The sequence below is a fragment of the Oryza sativa genome, chromosome 7 (assembly GCF_034140825.1).
Source record: "Oryza sativa Japonica Group chromosome 7, ASM3414082v1".
Classification (NCBI taxonomy): Eukaryota; Viridiplantae; Streptophyta; class Magnoliopsida; order Poales; family Poaceae; genus Oryza; species Oryza sativa.
Window position 1 is genome coordinate 15,225,621 of NC_089041.1, and position 19,509 is coordinate 15,245,129.

At 43.3% G+C, this 19,509-nt stretch overlaps 1 protein-coding gene across 4 annotated transcripts; it reads right to left on the reverse strand.

The window, feature by feature from the left end:
• Nucleotides 1–1,000: 1,000 nt before the first annotated feature.
• LOC9268048 (uncharacterized) lies at nt 1,001–9,571 on the reverse strand. Of its 4 annotated transcripts, XM_066312413.1 has the most exons (20): nt 9,421–9,571; nt 9,262–9,328; nt 8,925–9,120; nt 8,304–8,414; nt 8,111–8,167; nt 7,919–7,995; nt 7,734–7,833; nt 7,012–7,082; nt 6,739–6,839; nt 6,362–6,465; nt 5,888–5,941; nt 5,740–5,795; nt 5,607–5,645; nt 5,179–5,320; nt 4,843–5,027; nt 4,353–4,420; nt 4,065–4,137; nt 3,853–3,914; nt 1,960–3,106; nt 1,001–1,488 (listed from the first exon to the last, which is right to left on the reverse strand). In XM_066312413.1, the coding sequence occupies exons 3-20, from the start codon at nt 9,003–9,005 to the stop codon at nt 1,230–1,232; spliced, it is 2,787 nt and encodes a 928-aa protein (XP_066168510.1). In that variant the 5' UTR covers nt 9,006–9,120; nt 9,262–9,328; nt 9,421–9,571; the 3' UTR covers nt 1,001–1,229. The 4 variants fall into 4 exon arrangements, with proteins under 4 accessions (XP_066168510.1, XP_066168511.1, XP_066168512.1 ...); XM_066312414.1 differs by lacking the exon at nt 9,262–9,328 and having other exon boundaries at nt 9,454–9,571; XM_066312415.1 differs by lacking the exon at nt 9,262–9,328.
• Nucleotides 9,572–19,509: the final 9,938 nt, after the last annotated feature.

Consider the following 19,509-nt stretch of genomic DNA (forward strand, 5'->3'; position numbering starts at 1 on the left):
ATAAGTTTTGGAGAAGAGACCGACGAGTGGATCCCACGGGACACCATCTAAGCAGCCACATGTGTGAACACCCAGCTACACAAGGGAGGGATGCGACAACCGGCACCGGCGGCCCAGCAGTGCACCGTATGGCGAGGACCATAGGAGTGAGGGATCGGAGAGCAGAACCTCACCACGGACACAACGACAGTTGACGCAGCGAGGAGGTGACAGGCGGCGAGGTCATGACCACGGCGAGCGCGAGCAACAATGACGGCGATGTTCAGCTTGACGGAAAATCCCTGTACGGGACTTTTTCTAATAATTTAGAATTCAAAATTAATAAATATGAAGTCGGATCTATATATCTAAGACTCTCACCTTCGTATTCCATCAACATAATTAAAAAATTATATTAATAATTATAAAGCTTCCATAATTCCATATATAACTAACATATTTATAAGAGTACTGCTACACGTACTAAAATTTTTTTACAAAACTTTTACTAACAAATTTCTCAACCGTTTAATTTAACTAGATGGAAGTTGCAAGAAATCTAGATTTACTCACAGCTTGACACATCAGAGTTTGTAAACATTTTGTAAGAAAAAATTAGTACGTATAGACTTTTCCTATTTAGAATATAATCATAATTTTAATATTTATTGTATCTGGTAATAATAGCACGTAATAATAGCTCTCACCTTCGTATTCCATCATCATAATTAAAAAATTGTATTAATAATTATAAAGCTTCCATAATTCCATATATAACTAACATATTTAGAATATAATCATAATTTTAATATTTATTGTATCTGGTAATAATAGCACGTGCAACGCACAGGTTAGTGACTAGTTTTATTAATTCTATAAGCCTACTCTCACTCTTTAAAATTATAACAAAATTTGGTAAGGCTTTAAACCAAACACGTCTACCAAAATTTCATAAGGCCAAAATTTAGTAAAATTTAGCATTGGTAGGGTTGAAAGTAGCTGCAAAGTAAACAAGCCCGTATAGTAAAAATTCTGATATTTGACATTGCCCAACATATGTAGTAACTATATACATATATAAATCTGTACAGTATTATAATACAAGATTATGATCACTCACAACTGCATGCAGGGGGCACCACAAATAAGAGAAGACGGAGCAGTGCCTTTCTTCTTCGAACATGTACAGGAAATTCACTAGGAACATCAGTGATCACAGTTAAAACACCATTCCTCTAATAATCATCACATCAGCATTCGCAGTTAGACGAGCTGCTCCCGAAGCAGCTGTTCTTGGGCGTCATCTTCCTGACGCTGTCCTGCAGGAACTGGAGCGTGCTGGGCGAGATGTAGGAGGTCCTGTCCATGGTGTTCACCTTCGGCGCCTCGAGTATGGTTCTTGGAGGAGACAATGCATACTGCATTGCCCAGATTGCAAGGGGCCGCATGTATATCAGCGACCTGTAGTGGCCGTCGATCGTCCATGCTTCAGGGGTTTGGAACCAGTACCTGGTTATGTCGAAAATTCGTGGTTAGCAGAAGCGGAGTAAATAATTGCATCTTTTTTTAAAAAAAAAGTAGAGTGGGGATTAGAGGGATATATTAAAGGTTATGGCTCGTTTTCTTTTACATATGCCACCAGTATATCATTTTCATGGAAATAGAAATCGATAAATTTACGATGGAAGTTCTTATAGGAAGTTAAGAACTAGCATTTCGATATGACTTTGATCTTAGGCAATTAAGCAGCTGCAGCAAGAAAAGCGAATAAACTCTAAGAATAGTCCCCAAACTCACTTCCTAAAAGATGAGGTACAGTGATTTGTATGATTATATCTGGCAATCACTGAAAATATAACTGTCTTATATAGGTTAAGATAGGGCATCATCTTACATCTATCAGCAGAAAAACACAAAGCGTGTTATTGGCCACAGATGCTAGGACAGGAAACATAAATATAGTGAAACAAGAGGGCATACCCATAGCCTTCTTCGGACCATCCTGCGGTGAAAATGCCTTCTGCAGTAGTGAAAGCCTGATCGTCCATTCCATGGAGCAGCATAGTAGCAGCTAAACTGTACGTTACTCCTGTCCAGATTTCTCTTGACTGCATACAAGTCTCGTCTACCTTACCATTTGGATGCATACCGTTCACAGCTCCCATACGCCCTCCTTTTACCCTCATCACATTATAGTCAAATATTTTCTGAAGGGTGCATTTTATCCTACCCTCATCAAACAGAGGCGGCAAACCTGACGATGCAGTATACCATTGTCCAGCCAGTTGATCCGCATGGATGGAGCGACTGTTGTAACTTGTTCCGCTGTCATAATTAAAATATGAACCATTCCATAACTTTGCTTCAAATACGGGCTTAGCTTTTGCAAACTTCAACATGCACCTCTCAGCATAATCATGGTGTCCAAGGGTGCGGGCCAGCGCTGCTGCAGTTTGAAGGGCAGCAAGCCAAAGGCAACCACAGTAGGCACTTACTCCACGAACTGTCCAAGCATCATATGTTTGATCAGGAAAGCCATCATTCTCAATCATACCATCATCGTCATGGTCAAACTGTTCCATGTACTCCATAGCAGTACAAACCGCAGGCCAGACATCCTTGCCAAATGACATGTCACCTGTTGCCGCGAAATCTCTGTAAACCTGTAGCACGAACTTGGGATTGAGATCTTTCCATCTACTTGTGTCATGTATGTTGTACGCATTCAATTCATGCCAAGGATCATGGGCCCCAAGGTCATGGGCAACAGCACCGATTACTTTGCGAGTGCCCCAAGTACCATCAGCAAGAAACCTGACTCTACTTTTATCTTCGCGCAGAACAGCTGTAGCAAAATCACGTTGAATGCTCAGCTCAATCTTAGGAAACAGTTCCAGAAGAGCAAAAGAGGCATAGAAGTGTACATCATAAGTGCACCACATGAAGTACTCTATTCCTTCCAGGTATAAAAACTTCCCTACATTTTCCCTGTCATCAATTATATGTGGGCTAAAACCAATGAGTGGAACTGCAGAATTGCGACTGCTATGATGAAGTGGCAAATCATTGTCCTCAGATAGCCTTGAGTTCATCATTTCATCAGCATCAGCCATCAAAGATGCACTATCTGTGAGTAAAAAGATACATATGCCAAAAAACTAACATCATTACATAAGTAATTAAGATGCTATATAACGTACGCATACAGAAAACTATTCTAAGTACCATCACCTTCCCAAGTGAAGATATAATGGGACAAAAAGAAATTCATGTGCTAGACAAAGAACTGTATTAACGTTTTCCCCAACTGAGCAAGCTTTTAGAACGATTTTCCTTCTTGTTCCAGAGTAACTTGCATGAAGCAACTATCTTGCTACATAAAACAATGAGAGCTAGTTCATGAGGAACTATGCAATGTCTTTGTTTGTTCCAAAACAGCTGCACATTGCAATAGTACTATATTTGTATGGACCAATAAATAGAAATAATCGTGTTGTACTTCATTGCAAATTTTGTATGAATATAGATCCACACATTGACAATTGAACTTTTTATCCTTTATACTATTCTCTCTCCAGATGGGAAAATTGAAAATTGAAAGCAGGGAGAAACAAAAAAACAAAATGTTAGGATGGTTTGCTGTTGACACTCGCAGTTGGGATGCAGATAAGGACATTTCCGTAAGAAACCATTGACATAAACAACTTGCTTTCTATCTCCAAAAAAAAAATGAAAAACTGAATAGTAATTCTATTCCATTGGTTTTTATGTTCAAATCCCTCGAGTTTACTATGTGGCTTGCAAAAATAATTTGCCTAAGAGAAGGGAAAATGAAAACAGTACTAGTAGGAAGCCTATGCAAGACATACATACCTATCCAAACAGTTCCTCCAGCAACTAGGAAGTACAGCTCATTGAAGAGAGTAACCTTGTACCTGCAAGAATTTAAGCACCAGAAAGCACAAGGATATTATCTTTTGTGTAGACTAAAGAAAACTAAGAACTTAACACAAAGCTCTATAACTTAACACAAGGATAATACTGCCTTGCAGCAGCCAACTGGTAAGTCATGTACAAGTACACACCACTCCGGAAACCTCTCATCATGGAGAATTGGCCTCTGCCACTTATCAATTTCCTCTTCCCAGTGCTTATACTCTGGCAATCATATCAATAGGCATATTTTCATAAGGGCGTAACAGGATAAAGAAATAAATATCAAATGGGATGAAAGTAGCAGCTGGATGAATCAATCAATCAAATCAGGGTCTTCAAGAATGAGAAGACAACTATAATCACCATAATGCTAAATCCATCTCAATATTTGCAAAGATGTGTATATAATGTATAATAGAAGTTTATGGAAAACATACTCATCAAAGAATCTTGCACCAAGTTTATAGCTGACCTTGGAGAAGTTCCATAAAATTTTGTATACCTCCTGCCAGCAGGGAATGAAATAGAATTTTATTTAACTAGTGGACCTTGTAAAAAAACAGATATTTTCGATATAGAAATATAAATGCACATCATTTGGACCAGCTTAGAAGACCAAAAAAAAAAAAAAGATAACATATGGAATATTCTGTAAAATTAAATAAATTCAGGGAGCAATTCAAGAAGAATGCCGTGTGGCTTGGTGGGTGATGCGCAGATCTCCTGCATGTTCAAGATAAAATGCATATAGATATACAAAATAGTTAAGGCCATGCAATAGTATACATGGAGGGTTGTGCAATATGAGTTCAATGTTTTATATGCATTCATTAATAAATCAAACACTGTTACTTATATTCGTAGCCATCCTTGTTTGAATTAACATGATTATCACCATAAATAAGAAATTAAGATTGCATAAGTTACCTGTAGTATGCATTTCCCTTCTTAAATTTGACCTTAGGGGATGACCAAGCCAGGGAAAATACGACTGTACATCTTCCATGTGGTTCAACCCAGGTGGATGCACAAACTGCTGCACAAACTGTATCACCCAGCGAAGAAGGCATGCTAGGGCCGGCACTGAAATTATCTCGGTCGAAGCAACCATCCTTTAAACATTTAGATGGTATGATAGACAGTCTCAGTCATTGTTTCATTGATATGACAGTGTCAGTCGTCAATAAGAGAAACTAGTGTAACAAAAGATTTGCCCTATTCAGAGTAGAAATGTGAAATAAAATATATCAAGGGGATAATCACCTGGCTCAATGTGCCCCACATTTCCCTAGCTGTAACAGAACTTTCTCCAGAAAGCCCAAAAGCAGGCAACACAGTGACATTTACATTTTGGTTCTCACATGCTGCAACAGCAAAAGTTACAGGAGGATTATTGTTGGCAGTCCTGCAATGGTAGGAATACCTAATCAGGAATAGAAATGATATTGCTCATCTTATTAGATCGCATACAAAAACATAGTGCATATCTACACATAATTTCTTGCTTCCAGTACAAACATAGCACAGACATTATGGTATTGTTTCAAATTGTATCAGAGTGAACCAGTAGAGGAATAGTATTGCAAACAATGACAAACTACTAGCTCTTAATCTCTGTGGCACTTATCAGTGCCAAAGGAGATCTGACAAACAACCATAGCAAGAAGAGTGATCAGCAGACAATGACTTGCTTGTGATGCAGAAGCACGCCAGAAACTCCATTTTCTCCTCTGCATGTTAACAGCACATTAATAATTTCACTTTATTGCAGACAAGATATTGATTAAGTTTTAATGCTTTAGTTAAGTTCTACAAAGTACTAACATAAATGGCTCATTTACATGACCGCCGGAATGATGGGAAAGCCCTCCAATAGAATTCTGGGGTAGATTCAAGAATGGAATGTAATTAGATGCAACTAACAGAAAACCCAAATTAAATTTGCACATTAAAGTAAAAAAGTAGTTACTACCGCCCAGGTCATTACGAGGCTGACTTTTGCCCTTTCTTTACCAGTGTTCACTATCTGCAATTTCATATGAATAAAAAAATAATATCAATGAAGGAACTGGCGATAGTGGCATTTTGTTTGTCAGTAGTCTGCACGTGATTTGTGTGTATCTTTGTAATTTAATTATATCACTCACAATTGTGGGTTATGATAATTCTCTATGGTTTATTGAGCAAATGAAAAATGTCAATGCAACTATCCATTTTAGTTTTCTGGGTTTAGAACTTGCGATACATGAATGTAGCTTTGTTTATTCTGACCAGTTGCAATGTATGTGCTCTAAACTAGTGCGAGCAAAATATTAAATACTTAATCAGCTAAACAGAATAAAGTGTCAAACATACTAGCAATGAACACTAAAAAAGCAACTTTCAGGTTTAACATACTCAGTATCCTGTTCTTGAAAGCACATTCCTATAAGCAATGAATACTTACAGTGTAAACAAAAACAGAGGTAGGAAGACTGCTCTCTTGATAGTTATGGGGAATAAAAGGAGATATTTGCCGGCAAGATACTTTCAATTCAGGATCAGGTTCACCTTTAAACAAACCGAAGAAGTTGTCAGTAATATCCTCATGCTTGCGATATTATGGACAATGTGCCTAATTTTTTTTTTACGGAAATGTGCCTAATTATTATACAGAAAAGCAGTTAGCTTGTTAAAAAAGGCTCCACTGCTATGTACACTTATCCATGGGTAATTAGTACTTAATAGCACTTGAAGTCATAAAGCTAACTAAAGCAATGTTTGTAATTATCAAGTTCATCTTATAACGTAGGGTTATTTCTATAACAAGGAATGAGTAGGTACCATCATAGACAGTCCATGCTCGAGGAAACAACGCATGGTATGTAGAACGATCACCTCTTAGTTTCCAATCCCAGGATGATATACCATCATCATTAGATTTCCTGGACCAAGAAACATAAAAATAACCGGACAATTGTTTCATATGGACTATGATTGCTATATATTTTACATAAAAGCATAGATGAGAATATTTCAGGTAGATCCATTTAGACAACGTCCAGATGAAGTTTCATACTAAATATACTATATTGAGGATCAGGGAGAGAGTCATACTTTAAACTATCATGCTGACCAGGAGCTAAAACAGAGGAGTATTTTTTGTTTCCTCCTCGAGTTATAAAGATCTGCAGTAATTAAAGATATGGTGAAAAAATTGTGAATGTTCTCTTCAGTTAATCTTTGTATTTCACAGCAACATCATGTTTGATACACTATCAAGAGAATATCAGAATAGTCAATACTGAATGATTGAATATAATTCCAGTGATATGTTAAGTGGCTTACAACATAAGGGAGCTGCTGAATATGATAAATAAGTATTTGATGAATGGCAACACATAACGCAACATCCAAAGTTCTGAAGAACTGCTACCTAGCTCTCAATTGAAAATATTTTTTTTATTAATTATAATATAAGTGTGTATTTTAATTCAAAAATGGTGGGTGCCTCTCTAATATGTCATGAAATGTTTGTTCAGTTGTTCCTAATTGATTTTCATAGAACAAACTCACCATTTACTTGACAGGTAACATTAAATGTGTGCATAAAACGTAAAAGAAGTAAAATGCTGATAGTGTATCATAACAAAAATATTTAATAGTTCAATCAAACAATAAAGTGTCCTGATACGGATTTCCCTCGTTTCATATTGAACACATTGCTTTAAGATTCGTTAAGTTTTCTAAAGTAGTACACTGAAGCATAGCCATCAAACTAGAAGTATGCTGCCAAGAATATGTCAAGTTCAGCGGAGTGAAATTGTCTCACGAGTTACCGAAAATTGGTTTGCCATGACTGGTGACATTTCACATGAACCTGGGATTATCTGCCAATGTTTAAATTCTCCTCTGAACCCTCTTGAAATGCTACCGCTCCTGCTCAAATGGTCCAAATTAAATGATCTTGACAATAGAAAAAATCGAAGGATTGACAGCAAAGCAATCATCACTTAGTACACACCCCATCCCACCAAGAGGTACACCTTGCGAGGCTGAAGGTTTGTCGCTCTCCCTCGTGAATGGATCAATTGGTGCTTTCTGACAATTATTAAGTTTCAAGTTAGAAGTGCCATAAAAAAGAAGTACAAAGTAAAGGCGCAGGATTTAACTTATACAGTATAGTTGGTGGTATGACACAGAATCAACATATTACCCTTCCATGAGAAGCTTCTTCCCGAATATATGACCAGAGGCGCAGACCAAGTTTCATCTAATAGCCACGAGGAGACACAACTCAATCATGTTGACATACATAACCAGATAATCTTAAGATTTCAGCAGAATGAAGAGCAATCACAGCCAGAATTTCCATGAACTGGGAATGCTGATAATTGCATTTCCTGTACCATCTTAATTGCTTCTCTAAAGGTAACATTGAACTCCTTCAATCTATTGGCATGACTACTTAGTTTTCTTCTCCAAGCATATTCTGGTGGTGAGCCATCATCAAAGTCCAGCTGCAGTATTCCAAAAGGAAATCACAAAATGAAGTCAGTCATGAAAGAAGCCAAACAAAACAATATGATCTTACAAATCCATGTCATATTGTGTTATTCTTGGCATACATTTTACCAGAACTAGTCAGTTTTCCACTGTAAAAGAGTAAAGATATAACTGATGAATAGAGTGCAACTTTGGGTACTACAATCGTCAGCCAAATAAGCACTTCACATGCATCGAAAATTGAAAATGAAAAGGGACAGAGACCCTATATCATAATCAGCAAGGTAACAGACTTGACACAGCAATAAAACAGGTAAACTAACTATACAATTTACACTTGTTAGCGAAACCTCTCTAAGTTAGAGAATGCAGTAACAAGTAACAACATAATATCACAATCTTGTTACTTTCACAATATGAACTAAACAATCTTTATAGCCGATTTTCATATTACAAGGAAAGAAAAACATCACTGCTAATGAGAGCATTTGAGGGGGAAAAAAAGGAAGGGGTAAAGCCCTCACCAATTGCAGGGTGCTCCTGCTCACGAGATCACCGGCACGCCATGAGCGCTTCCTCCGGTAGAACATGTTGCTGCTCACCATTGCTCTCCCGTCGCCAAAAGCCCAAGATTATCGCAGAGAAGGAAAGAAAAAAACAATTTTTCACAAAATCTCAAACTGCCCCAGTTGGATAAAGTCCTGAGAGAACCGAACAGTCCTGAAATAACGGAAGTCGCAGGAATGAAACCCACAAATACACGACATGGGGACGAATTTTGAACGGGACGCAACCAAGAATTCGAGCAGATTAAAGCGATAGTAGCTGAACTTCTACCAAAGTACCAGCCAAAAAAAGAACCTTTAAAATCGCTCACAAATGTACCCAGCAGAAGAAAATCCAGGAAAATTCAAATCAAATTATGGACCTGAGCTCGAATCAAATTAGGCAAGAACAAGTTACTCCCTCTCTTCATAAAAATTAAATTAGGGAAAGGAGCGGATTCAGGGAATCTCCTACTGGAAGAAATCGGGAAGAACCCACGAGCTGTACCCACGGGAATGGACGGTTGGTTCGAGGGGAAGCTACGAGAAAGCTCGAATCTATTTTCCCCTCGCGGCGAGGAAGAAGGGGGAACAAGTAAGAAATCTTTGACGGCTTTATTAATCCTGCCGTCGCTTTCGCTGTTCCTCATCTTCTCATCTTCTCTCCTCATGGCGCGGCTTTATTAGCAGTTAAGCTAGTGAGCGAGGCGTATAATTAAATGCAAGTAATTAATTAACTGCAGGATTAGTGAGGCAGGCAGCAGTGCCGCCACATCAGCCGGGCAGGTGTCCCGGCGACCAAATCAACAAAGCGAAAGCCATCATATTTTGCTGAGCTCCCCGGAGGGTGTGCACTGTGCAGGCATTTGGAGGTGGCTGGGCAAGTTAAAAGGGGAGTTTTTTTTCACCTCGCCGGCGGCGACGTGGCGGTGAGAGGCGCCACCGGTATCTCGCGCGAGGATGTCAGGATGGTAAGGTAGCAGCAGCAGCATCACCCTGCGTGGTCTAACGGCAGATTATTTTATCGCGGAAGAAAGATAAATTCTGTGAGTAAACTTGCAGCCCATTTGGTTAGACGGAGTTTTTGGTAGGGATTGGGAGTTTAGAGGGATGAGGCTATTGAGTGTTTTGTTTGGTTAGGAGACATAGGAATTTTGGTGGGATGGGGATGGGAATTGAGAAAGGAACTCCCTCCTTTTCAATGGGCCTGTTCGGCTGCCATTCTTGCTGCAGCGCTGAGCGCTTGGTTGCGCGGCTGCAGCGGTGCTTCTTGTGTTAGTGATATGCCCTAGAGGCAATTATAGAGATGATTGTATCACACACTATGTTTACATATTTATCCGACTTTGTTCATTGAAATAGATAAACTCATTATTGGTTAATGAATATGTGATTCTTTCACGAGACTCTTTATGTTGTGTGTTGCTATTTCTAAAGGATCCCTGATCAAATATTATATGTGGAACAAATATATTTAGATGATCAGCACATGTATTAATCGATGATCATGTCTCATGGATCATGGTATAGAGATACCAAATTAATAATGTGGACATATGTTGATGAACATGTTGTTGGATAGACCGAACATGAGACACTGCAAGAGCCATATGTGTTGTGTCATCAGTGATCTCATTTAGTGTTGGTGTTGAATCCTTAGACCTGAGATTATCATAGTTCCCAACATATGTAGTAGCTTACTTAGGGACTGCTAAACGCTACTCCGTAATTGGGTAGTTATAAAAGTAGTTTTCGGGTATGCTATGACACATGTAGTGGGATATGAATAATCAAGATGGGATTTTGCCCCTCCTATGAAGAGATATCTCTGGGCCCCTCGATGTTGTAGATTAAGGAAGTGCATTGTCACGTCCTGAAGTTTCCCCCTTTTTCTTGCTTTAAAAAAATTGGTTAAATAAATTGCCCGAAGAAATTGTTTTTTTAACCTAGAGCTAATCCTCAATTAATAAATGCATTTAATAATCAAATTCGGCGTGGTGGATTTTTTCTTGAGTTCCCCATGCTTCAATACATTAACAATATTTTTAGTGGAATTTTCAGAGCCTTGGAAATAATTTTAACCAATTAAAAATGAGCAAGTGCAATATTTTAAATCCCATGAAAATCTATTTCCTTTTTTCCCTCCTTTTTCTTTGTTGGGCCGTCGGCCCATCTCTCTCCCGCGCCCCTCCCTCTTGCTGGGCCGGCCCAACACCCCCCTCTCTCTGGGACGCCGACAGGTGGGCCCCACCTGTCAGGATGTCCCTAACCTCCGGCCAGCCGCGCCCAAGCCGGCAACCGCCGCTGCCGCCCCACCTCCTCCGCTCCTCCCACGCCCACGCCGCGCCGCTCCCGCGTCCTCCCCACATCGCCGCCCTCTCCCCCGCGTCTCCCGCCCCGCCCGCGCGCACGAAATGGGCCGGATTCATTTTGAATCCCACCCCACTCTCTGTCTCTCCACCCCCACGTCGCCGACGAAATCGGGGGCTATCCCGGCCACGTCCGCCCCTCCCGTGCCTATAAAATCCCTCCCCCGAGTCCCCTCTCCCTTTTTCCGCGCTCGCCGCTAGCGCCCGTGCCGCTCGCCGCTAGCGCCGCCGCCTACCGCCGCCTCCGGCAGCACGCCGTCGCCGCGCCAAGCCACCGCCGCCGCCGCCGCTAGCTTCACCGTCGCGTGGGTCATCTCGGCCACCGCCTCGCGTCGCCAGAACCCCACCGGAACCCCATTTCCCTCGCAAGCTGGTGAGCTATCCATTCCTCTCCGCCCCCAGCCGTCAATGGTGGCCGCCGTGGTCGTCCTCTCCACCCCTAATCCCTCTCCTCCTTTCCTATAGGTGTCGCCGCCGCCCGCCCACCCCTCCTCGTCGCCGGGTCACCGCCGCCTTTCATTCTCCGCTCCGGTCGCCGTGCTCGCCGGTGAGGCTCCCCTCTCCTCCCTTTTTCTCTCCTCTCCCGCGTGCGCCGCCGCTACATCGCTATGGCCGGCCGGCCGGTTTTGTGCCGAGCCGAGCCGTGCCTAGCCGCCACCTTCGCCGTCCGATCGGCCTCGGGCCGATCTAGACCGTCGGTCCCGTGGGCCGGCGATGGACCACTCGTGTGGTCCCGGTCCACGGTAGACCGGCCGCCTCGTGCCGCTGACATGCGGGGCCCGCTTGCCGGCGCCGCCACCTCCCTTGATGACGTCGGCCCTGGTGATATTGCGAAATAAATCGAATAAGGACTTTTCTTTATTAGTAAAAACACAGATTATCTTCTAAAATTCATAAGTAATTCATTCGAGCTCCGTTTAAGTCCATTCAAGTCTCAGTAAATTCATAAAAATCCCTAGAATCCATTAAAAATGGTTTTGCTTCCTGTTTCAGTAGTCTTATAGCATGTTTTGCTTATGTGCTTTGTTTGTCGCGTAGATTTCAGCCGTTTTGTCGATCCGCGGTTTCTCGAAGACGTTGTTGAGGTCTCATCAGTGCGAGAGCAAGGCAAGTGTGGACCCCCGTTTTTATAACAGGAATCAATCGTGTAAACAGTACCATTTACCTGGATCAAGTAGTCTGGTACACACGAATTCATAGCTGAAATACCAAGTGCACATACACGAGTATCTAATACGAATTATTACATCATAAGCCCGCAGACATAGTCTTAAATCATCGGACCGAGCGGTCCGGAATACATCCAAAAGCAGAAATAGATAAGGCAGCGGAATTCAGGCAGCGGCATGCCATTGCCACAGGCAACGACCGTACTAAGACCTACTGAGCGCCATCGTCTTCATCTCCCTCCTGGTAGTAGGCATAGGGATCCTCCGAGGCTTCATCTCCCGCTTCTGATTAATTTTATATTTGCAAGGGTGAGTACCAACCGTACTCAGCAAGCCATCACAGCAATGATGCACATGACAGAGGAATTCAAAGGATGGCTATGGTTCTTTCGCGCAAAGCAAGTTTTGTAATTCTTTTCACAAGCCTAAGACCTAGCATAGACTGATCAAGTTTTTAATACCAGTGTTCATATTAAACAATGACGGTTCTGTCCACCATCCATTGTGATCCCAGGGATAGCTTCCCGTCATTGAGTCGTTATGGTTTTCTGAGGACGTCCACATTCCCGCCTCTCAGGAAGTGGCTCCATCAGCATAAAAATCATCATGCAATATCTCATCCCACACAAGTTAAAGAATTTAGAGTCTAGCCAAGTGTAATACATGTCCCGGTGCTCAATAACTGCGAGCACGGCTATTCGAATAGATTTGGTTTACTCACACTGCAGTGGATGTACACTTTACCCGCACTCCGCGACTGCCCAACACATGAGCCTCGTCGCAACACATGAGACGCGTCACGGCAAAGCTTTTCGATAACCTCGCATTGGCAGTACCCGCTCCATGAACTTAAATCCTCATGCACTCTAGACGTCCATGTTTCTAGCAGTGAGAGGAGTTCTGGCGCTCCCGGGAAAGAGAGGTCTCACACACATTAAATTATGGTTCAAGTTAAGTTCTCTCTCTCACACACTCATGGCAGTCCTACCAATGGCGACACCGATGTAGGGCACGCTTCTCGGCCCTACCTCAACGGCTGTCCCATCGTAGCGCAACTGCCTCACTCAGGGGTGAACCATCTATGCAGGGATACTGCCTCCGCTCGGCTATCTAATCCGCTAGGTCTATACCCATACGAGAAGTGCGGTTGTACGGGGGTCGTTTCATGCTTAACTTCATGGCTCGGTCCTTAATTGACCGGGGACGGTACTAGCCTTTTCCAGATACCACCCAAATCCTCCGTCCGCCCCAGTCGAAAACAGTTGTTTAATTTTATTTCTTCTTTCACAAATCATGTCATCAACATCATGGCAATGTGGCGCTCATGTCTCCACATGCCGCATCTCAATTACCTTCCCAAAGGTAATTGCCCAAGCATATAGCATTTGATAAATATGAGTATGCATGATTCTAGAATAGCATTTCTAAGCAATTGTCATAGTTGACTAGGGACTCATACGTAAACATGGTTACAAAGATTTAAGGGTAAACAATAATCAAGACATGGCATAATCACAAGTAGGATGTTCATCATTGCATGCAATTTTATTTGTAAACAAAATAATTTCGCAATTAGGATCAACATGTTCAAGGAATAGTGATGACTTGCCTTGCTCAAAGTCTTGCGGGTCTTGGCCTTCGCTTGGATCCGCAACTCCCTCGGGCTCTATAGTTACGTGCAAAAATTGATTTGAATTCGGTTAGAATTCAAATAAAAATCCAAATAAATCCAAATGAAAGTCGAATGCGAAAGTCGATTCCTTTTTATTAATTTTACTATCTGCGAACTACGGCAAACCCAATTTCGATTTAAACTATTTTGCGGGTATAATTATTTCGTTGTCATAAGTTTTTAATTTACTCTCCCCGAGCATTGTATATAATAGGTTAGAAATTTCTATTACGAGCTAAATATCGGACGAAATCCTAGAAATATTATACAATTTAATTTAGCCTATGGCTAAACGATTAAATATAATACACGGCTAAGATTCCTAGTAATTAAATCCGAATTTCAACCGTGAACCGATGACTTATAGAGATTACCAAAAATAATCTATAATAATCTATAAGAATTCATCTAATTGTTTAGCTACTAATTATATCTAAATTACTTACAATTTTACTCTAATCTGCTCAAGATACACATTTTTATAATTAACTCGGAATTTCGACCGAAATACTATTACGCTCGAGGAATTTCCAAAAATAACCTATGATCAACCCCGACCATTTTTATTTCCTAAATCCTCCTAATTTCTCCCCCAATTTCCCTTCTATTTTCTCCTTTTCTTCTTTTCTATATTCCCTCTTTTTCTCTCCTCTTTTTTTTTCTTTTTCTCTCTTTTCTCTCCCTCTCTTTCTTTTTCTCTCCTTTTTCTCTCCTTTTTCTCTTCTCTGCCGGCCTCTCTTTTCTTTTTCTTTTTCTTTTTTTTCCTTCTCTCCCTCTCTTTCTTTTTCTTTTTTTTTCTTCTTTCTCTCCCTCTCGGTTTCTCTCCTCCTTCCTTCTCCTTTCCCTCCCTCGGTTTCTCTCTCTCTCGGCTCTTTGCTTCCCCGGGCGGCGACGGCGGTGGGCGCGAGGTGAAGGGGGGAGACGGCTTACCGGCGACGGCGGTGGCGGCGACGACGGCGACGGCGGCGCAAGGTGGCGACGCACGGCGCGGCGGCCCCGGGGCGACGGCGCGGCGGCTTCGAAGGTGGCGGTGCGGCGGCACGACAACGGCGGCGCGGCGGCGCGACGACGGCGGCGTGTGGAGAAGGGGAAGAGGGAGAAGAGGAGGGAATGGAGTGGGGTGGAGAAGGGGGATTGGGCCGGGGTCTTTATAGGGGAGAGGGGAAGAAATAAGGGGAAGAGGGGAGAGGGGAGACGCGACGGCGGCGCGGGGCGCGAGGTGCATGGCGACGCGACAGCGACGGCGACGCGCGTGCGATGGCGACGGCGCGCGGCGATGCGACGGCGATGGCAACGACGCGCGGCGCGGCAGGCGGCAGCGGCGCGGCACGGGGCGCGAGGCGCGGGCTCGCGGCGCGAGGCGACGAGACAGCGCGCGGCGCGGCAGCGGCGATGGGATGCGCGCGGCGATGGGACGTCGATGGCGACGGCGACAGCGGTGGCGCGCGGCTCGGGGCGGGATGCGATGGGCGGCGACACGACGGCACGGTGTGACCTCAACGATGGGACGGCGCGGCGCGGGCTCGCGGCGTGGCAGCGGCAGCGGCACGGCTCGAGGCGGCGATGGAACGCGCACGCGGCGACGGGATGGCGATGGCGACGGCGCGGCAGTGGTGGCACGCGGCGCGAGGCGGTGATGGGATGCACGTGCGGCGCGGGGCGGGACGCGACGGCGACGGCGCGGCCGCGGCGATGAGATGGCGATGGCGACGGTGGCGCGGCGCCAGGCGACGAGGGCGACGGCGCGCGGCGGCTGGCGACGAGAGAGAGGGGAAAGAGGAGGAGCTGGGTTAGGGGACCGCGTCGAACACCTTAGGTGCAATGAACAGTGCCGTTTTCTAATTAACCCGATTTTAGTGTATTTTCCATATAAATTTGATTCCACAATTCCTAATTTTGCATATATGCATTTTACTCAATATTTGTGTTATCTTAACTAATGAATTCACCCCTAGATTAATATTACTCATATTTTATTTTTATATAATTTGTTTGAGTTTTAATTAGGGTTAATTCTTATTCCATCGTATTTAAATTTAATTGATCCAAATATGGTCGCGATAATATTTTATTTATTTCTATCCCCACCTAATCTTTATTTTAATTTGTATGTATTTTACCAATTTTGTTTTTACGGTTTATTCCTAATTAACTATTCTTTACTCACGATTAATAATCTTCGAGATCAAATCCAGATAAAATAGACGAATAAGATCGGCATGATGCAATTAATTTAAAAAGTTTTTGAAAATCCGTATTTTTAGAGTTTTGATTTTGTCGGTCGAATTTTCAGAGTGTTACAAACCTACCCCCCTTAAATAAATCTCGTCCCGAGATTTCTTACCAGTTTTCGAATAGATGTGGGTACTCCGTCCTCAAGAATTCTTCGCTTTCCCATGTGGCTTCATCCTCAGTGTGATTGCTCCATTGTACCTTGTACATACGCCACACTTTGCTCCTAGTCCTCTTTTCGGCTTCATCCAATATCCGGATCGGGTGTTCTGGATATGTGAGATCATTGCTAATGTGAATCTCTTCCAGCGGGGCTTGCTCTTCCGGCACTCGTAAACATTTCTTCAGCTGAGACACATGGAAGACTGGGTGCACATCCGCGATATTCTCTGGTAACTGTAACTGATATGCAACTTCTCCTCGCCTGGCGATGATCTGGAATGGCCCCACATATCTTGGTGCCAGTTTTCCTTTGACCTTAAACCTTTTTGTTCCCCTCATCGGGGAAACCTTTAGATAAACGTAATCTCCCTCCTTAAATTCCAGGTTTCTTCTTCGGGTGTCGGCATAACTCTTTTGGCGTGATTGTGCTACTTTTAGACGGTCACGGATCAAGCGAACCTTTTCTTCGGCTTCTTGAATAATGTCAGGCCCAAATACCGCCTGTTCTCCAGTCTCGGACCACATTAGCGGGGTACGACATCGTCGACCAAACAATGCCTCATTGGGTGACATTTTTAGGCTTGCTTGAAAGCTGTTGTTGTAGGAGAATTCGGCGTAGGGCAAACATCTCTCCCAGTCCTTGCTAAAATCCAGAGCACAAGCCCTCAGCATGTCTTCTAGGACCTGGTTGGTTCTCTCCGTCTGGCCATCTGTCTGCGGATGATAAGCTGTGCTAAATGCGAGGTAACTTCCTAGGGCTTCATGTACTTTTTCCCAGAAATGCGAGGTAAACTGTGTGCCTCGATCGGATAAAATCCTCTTAGGTATACCATGAAGACACACTATTCTGGTCATGTACAACTCGGCGAGTTTAGCACTACTATAGTTTGTCCTGACGGGGATGAATCTTGCCGTCTTGGTGAGTCGATCCACGATCACCCAAATGGAATCATATCCTGTTGCGGTCTTGGGCAATCCAACAATAAAATCCATACCTACCTCATCCCATTTCCATTCGGGAATCCTAAGGGGTTGCAGCAAGCCTGCCGGTCGCTGATGCTCAGCCTTCACCTTTTGGCACACATCACAGAGTGCTACGTATTCCGCCACATCTCTCTTCATGTTGGGCCACCAGTATCCTTCCTTCAGATCTTGGTACATCTTCGTACTTCCGGGGTGCAATGAATATGCCGATTCGTGAGCTTCCTTTAAAATTAATCCCCTCAGTCCACCCTGTTCGGGTACGTAAATCCTCTTTTTATACCATAGGACATCTTTTTCGTCGGTTGAAAATTCCTTTGCACGTCCTGCAGCTAAGCGTTCCTTCACCTCTCGGATTTCCTCGTTGTCCTTCTGGGCTTCTTCTATTTGGGTTCTCAAAAGAGATTGAATGTCCAGGGTGTTTATCTGCCCACGAGGTAGGTTCAGCTGAGCTATTTCCTCCCTAAGCTCAGGGACCATCCCTTCCATTCTCAGATAATTGCAATGGCTCTTACGACTCAGAGCGTCGGCCACAACGTTTGCTTTGCCTGGGTGATAGTGAACCTCTAGATCATAGTCCTTGATTAATTCTAACCATCGCCTTTGCCTCAAGTTGAGATCTGACTGGGTGAAGATATACTTCAGACTCTTGTGGTCAGTGTAGATATCGCAATGGTTTCCAATCAGATAATGTCTCCAAATCTTTAGCGCATGAACCACAGCTGCGAGTTCTAGGTCATGGGTAGGGTAGTTTTCCTCATGTGGTCGCAATTGTCGCGACGCATAGGCCACAACTTTTCCGTCCTGCATCAGTACTCCTCCTAGTCCTTGCCTTGAAGCATCACAATATATAACAAAGTCTTTCCTGATGTCGGGAAGAACTAAAATAGGCGCCGAGGTCAGCTTTTCTTTGAGCTGCTCAAAGCTTTCCTGACACTGCTCTGACCACACAAACTTCTTTTCCTTCTTGAGTAGTTGTGTCATTGGTCGGGCTATCTTAGAGAACCCTTCAATGAACCTTCGGTAGTATCTAGCCAAGCCTAGAAAACTCCGAATTTCAGTCACAGATTTGGGTGCTTTCCATTCCGTGACAGCCTCCACTTTAGCAGGATCCACTGCTACTCCACCGGCCGAGATTACGTGGCCTAGAAAAGCGACTTCTTTTAACCAGAACTCACACTTGCTGAATTTTGCATATAACTTATGCTTCCGAAGTTTCTCGAGTACCAATCGCAAGTGTTCCGCATGTTCTTCCTCATCTTTGGAGTAGATTAAAATATCATCGATGAATACCACCACAAATTTGTCCAAGTAGTCCATGAACACTTTGTTCATAAGATTCATAAAGTATGCCGGAGCGTTGGTTAAACCAAACGACATTACGGTGAACTCATATAACCCATAGCGTGTTGAGAACGCGGTTTTGGGTATGTCCCCGGTTCTAATTTTCAATTGGTGGTATCCTGACCGAAGGTCAATCTTTGAAAACACCTTAGCTCCCTTAAGTTGATCGAAGAGATCATCAATCCGTGGTAGTGGATACTTGTTTTTGATAGTTACTTCGTTCAGTGAGCGGTAGTCCACACACATTCTCATGCTACCATCTTTCTTCTTGACGAATAGCACTGGGGCTCCCCAAGGTGACGAACTGGGGCGTACAAATCCCTTTTCTTGCAACTCCCTAATTTGCTTTTTAAGTTCTTCTAACTCATTGACCGGCATCCGATATGGTCTCTTGGATATGGGGGCAGTTCCGGGTATCAGGTCAATAATGAACTCTATGTCACGATCTGGTGGCATTCCAGGTAAATCTTCTGGGAACACATCAGGAAATCGCTGCACTACGGGCATTCCCTTTAGGGGTAGCATGGTAAATATACCTCCGGCACGTTCGGTTAGCCTAGGATCTTAATCCATGGTTGCTCTCATATCCGATCCCCAGGGTGTGGTCAGGGTAACTTCTCTACGTCTACAGTCAA

Bases quoted from the DNA above. Each gene is read 5' to 3' on its own strand.
- LOC9268048 (XM_066312414.1), bottom strand. From the start codon at position 9,005: ATGGTGAGCAGCAACATGTTCTACCGGAGGAAGCGCTCATGGCGTGCC. The intron at 8,415-8,924 runs GTGAGGGCTTTA...GGAATACTGCAG, and splicing joins GCAGGAGCACCCTGCAATTG to CTGGACTTTGATGATGGCTC. The intron at 5,321-5,606 runs GCAAGTCATTGT...CTACCATTGCAG, and splicing joins GGCGTGCTTCTGCATCACAA to GACTGCCAACAATAATCCTC.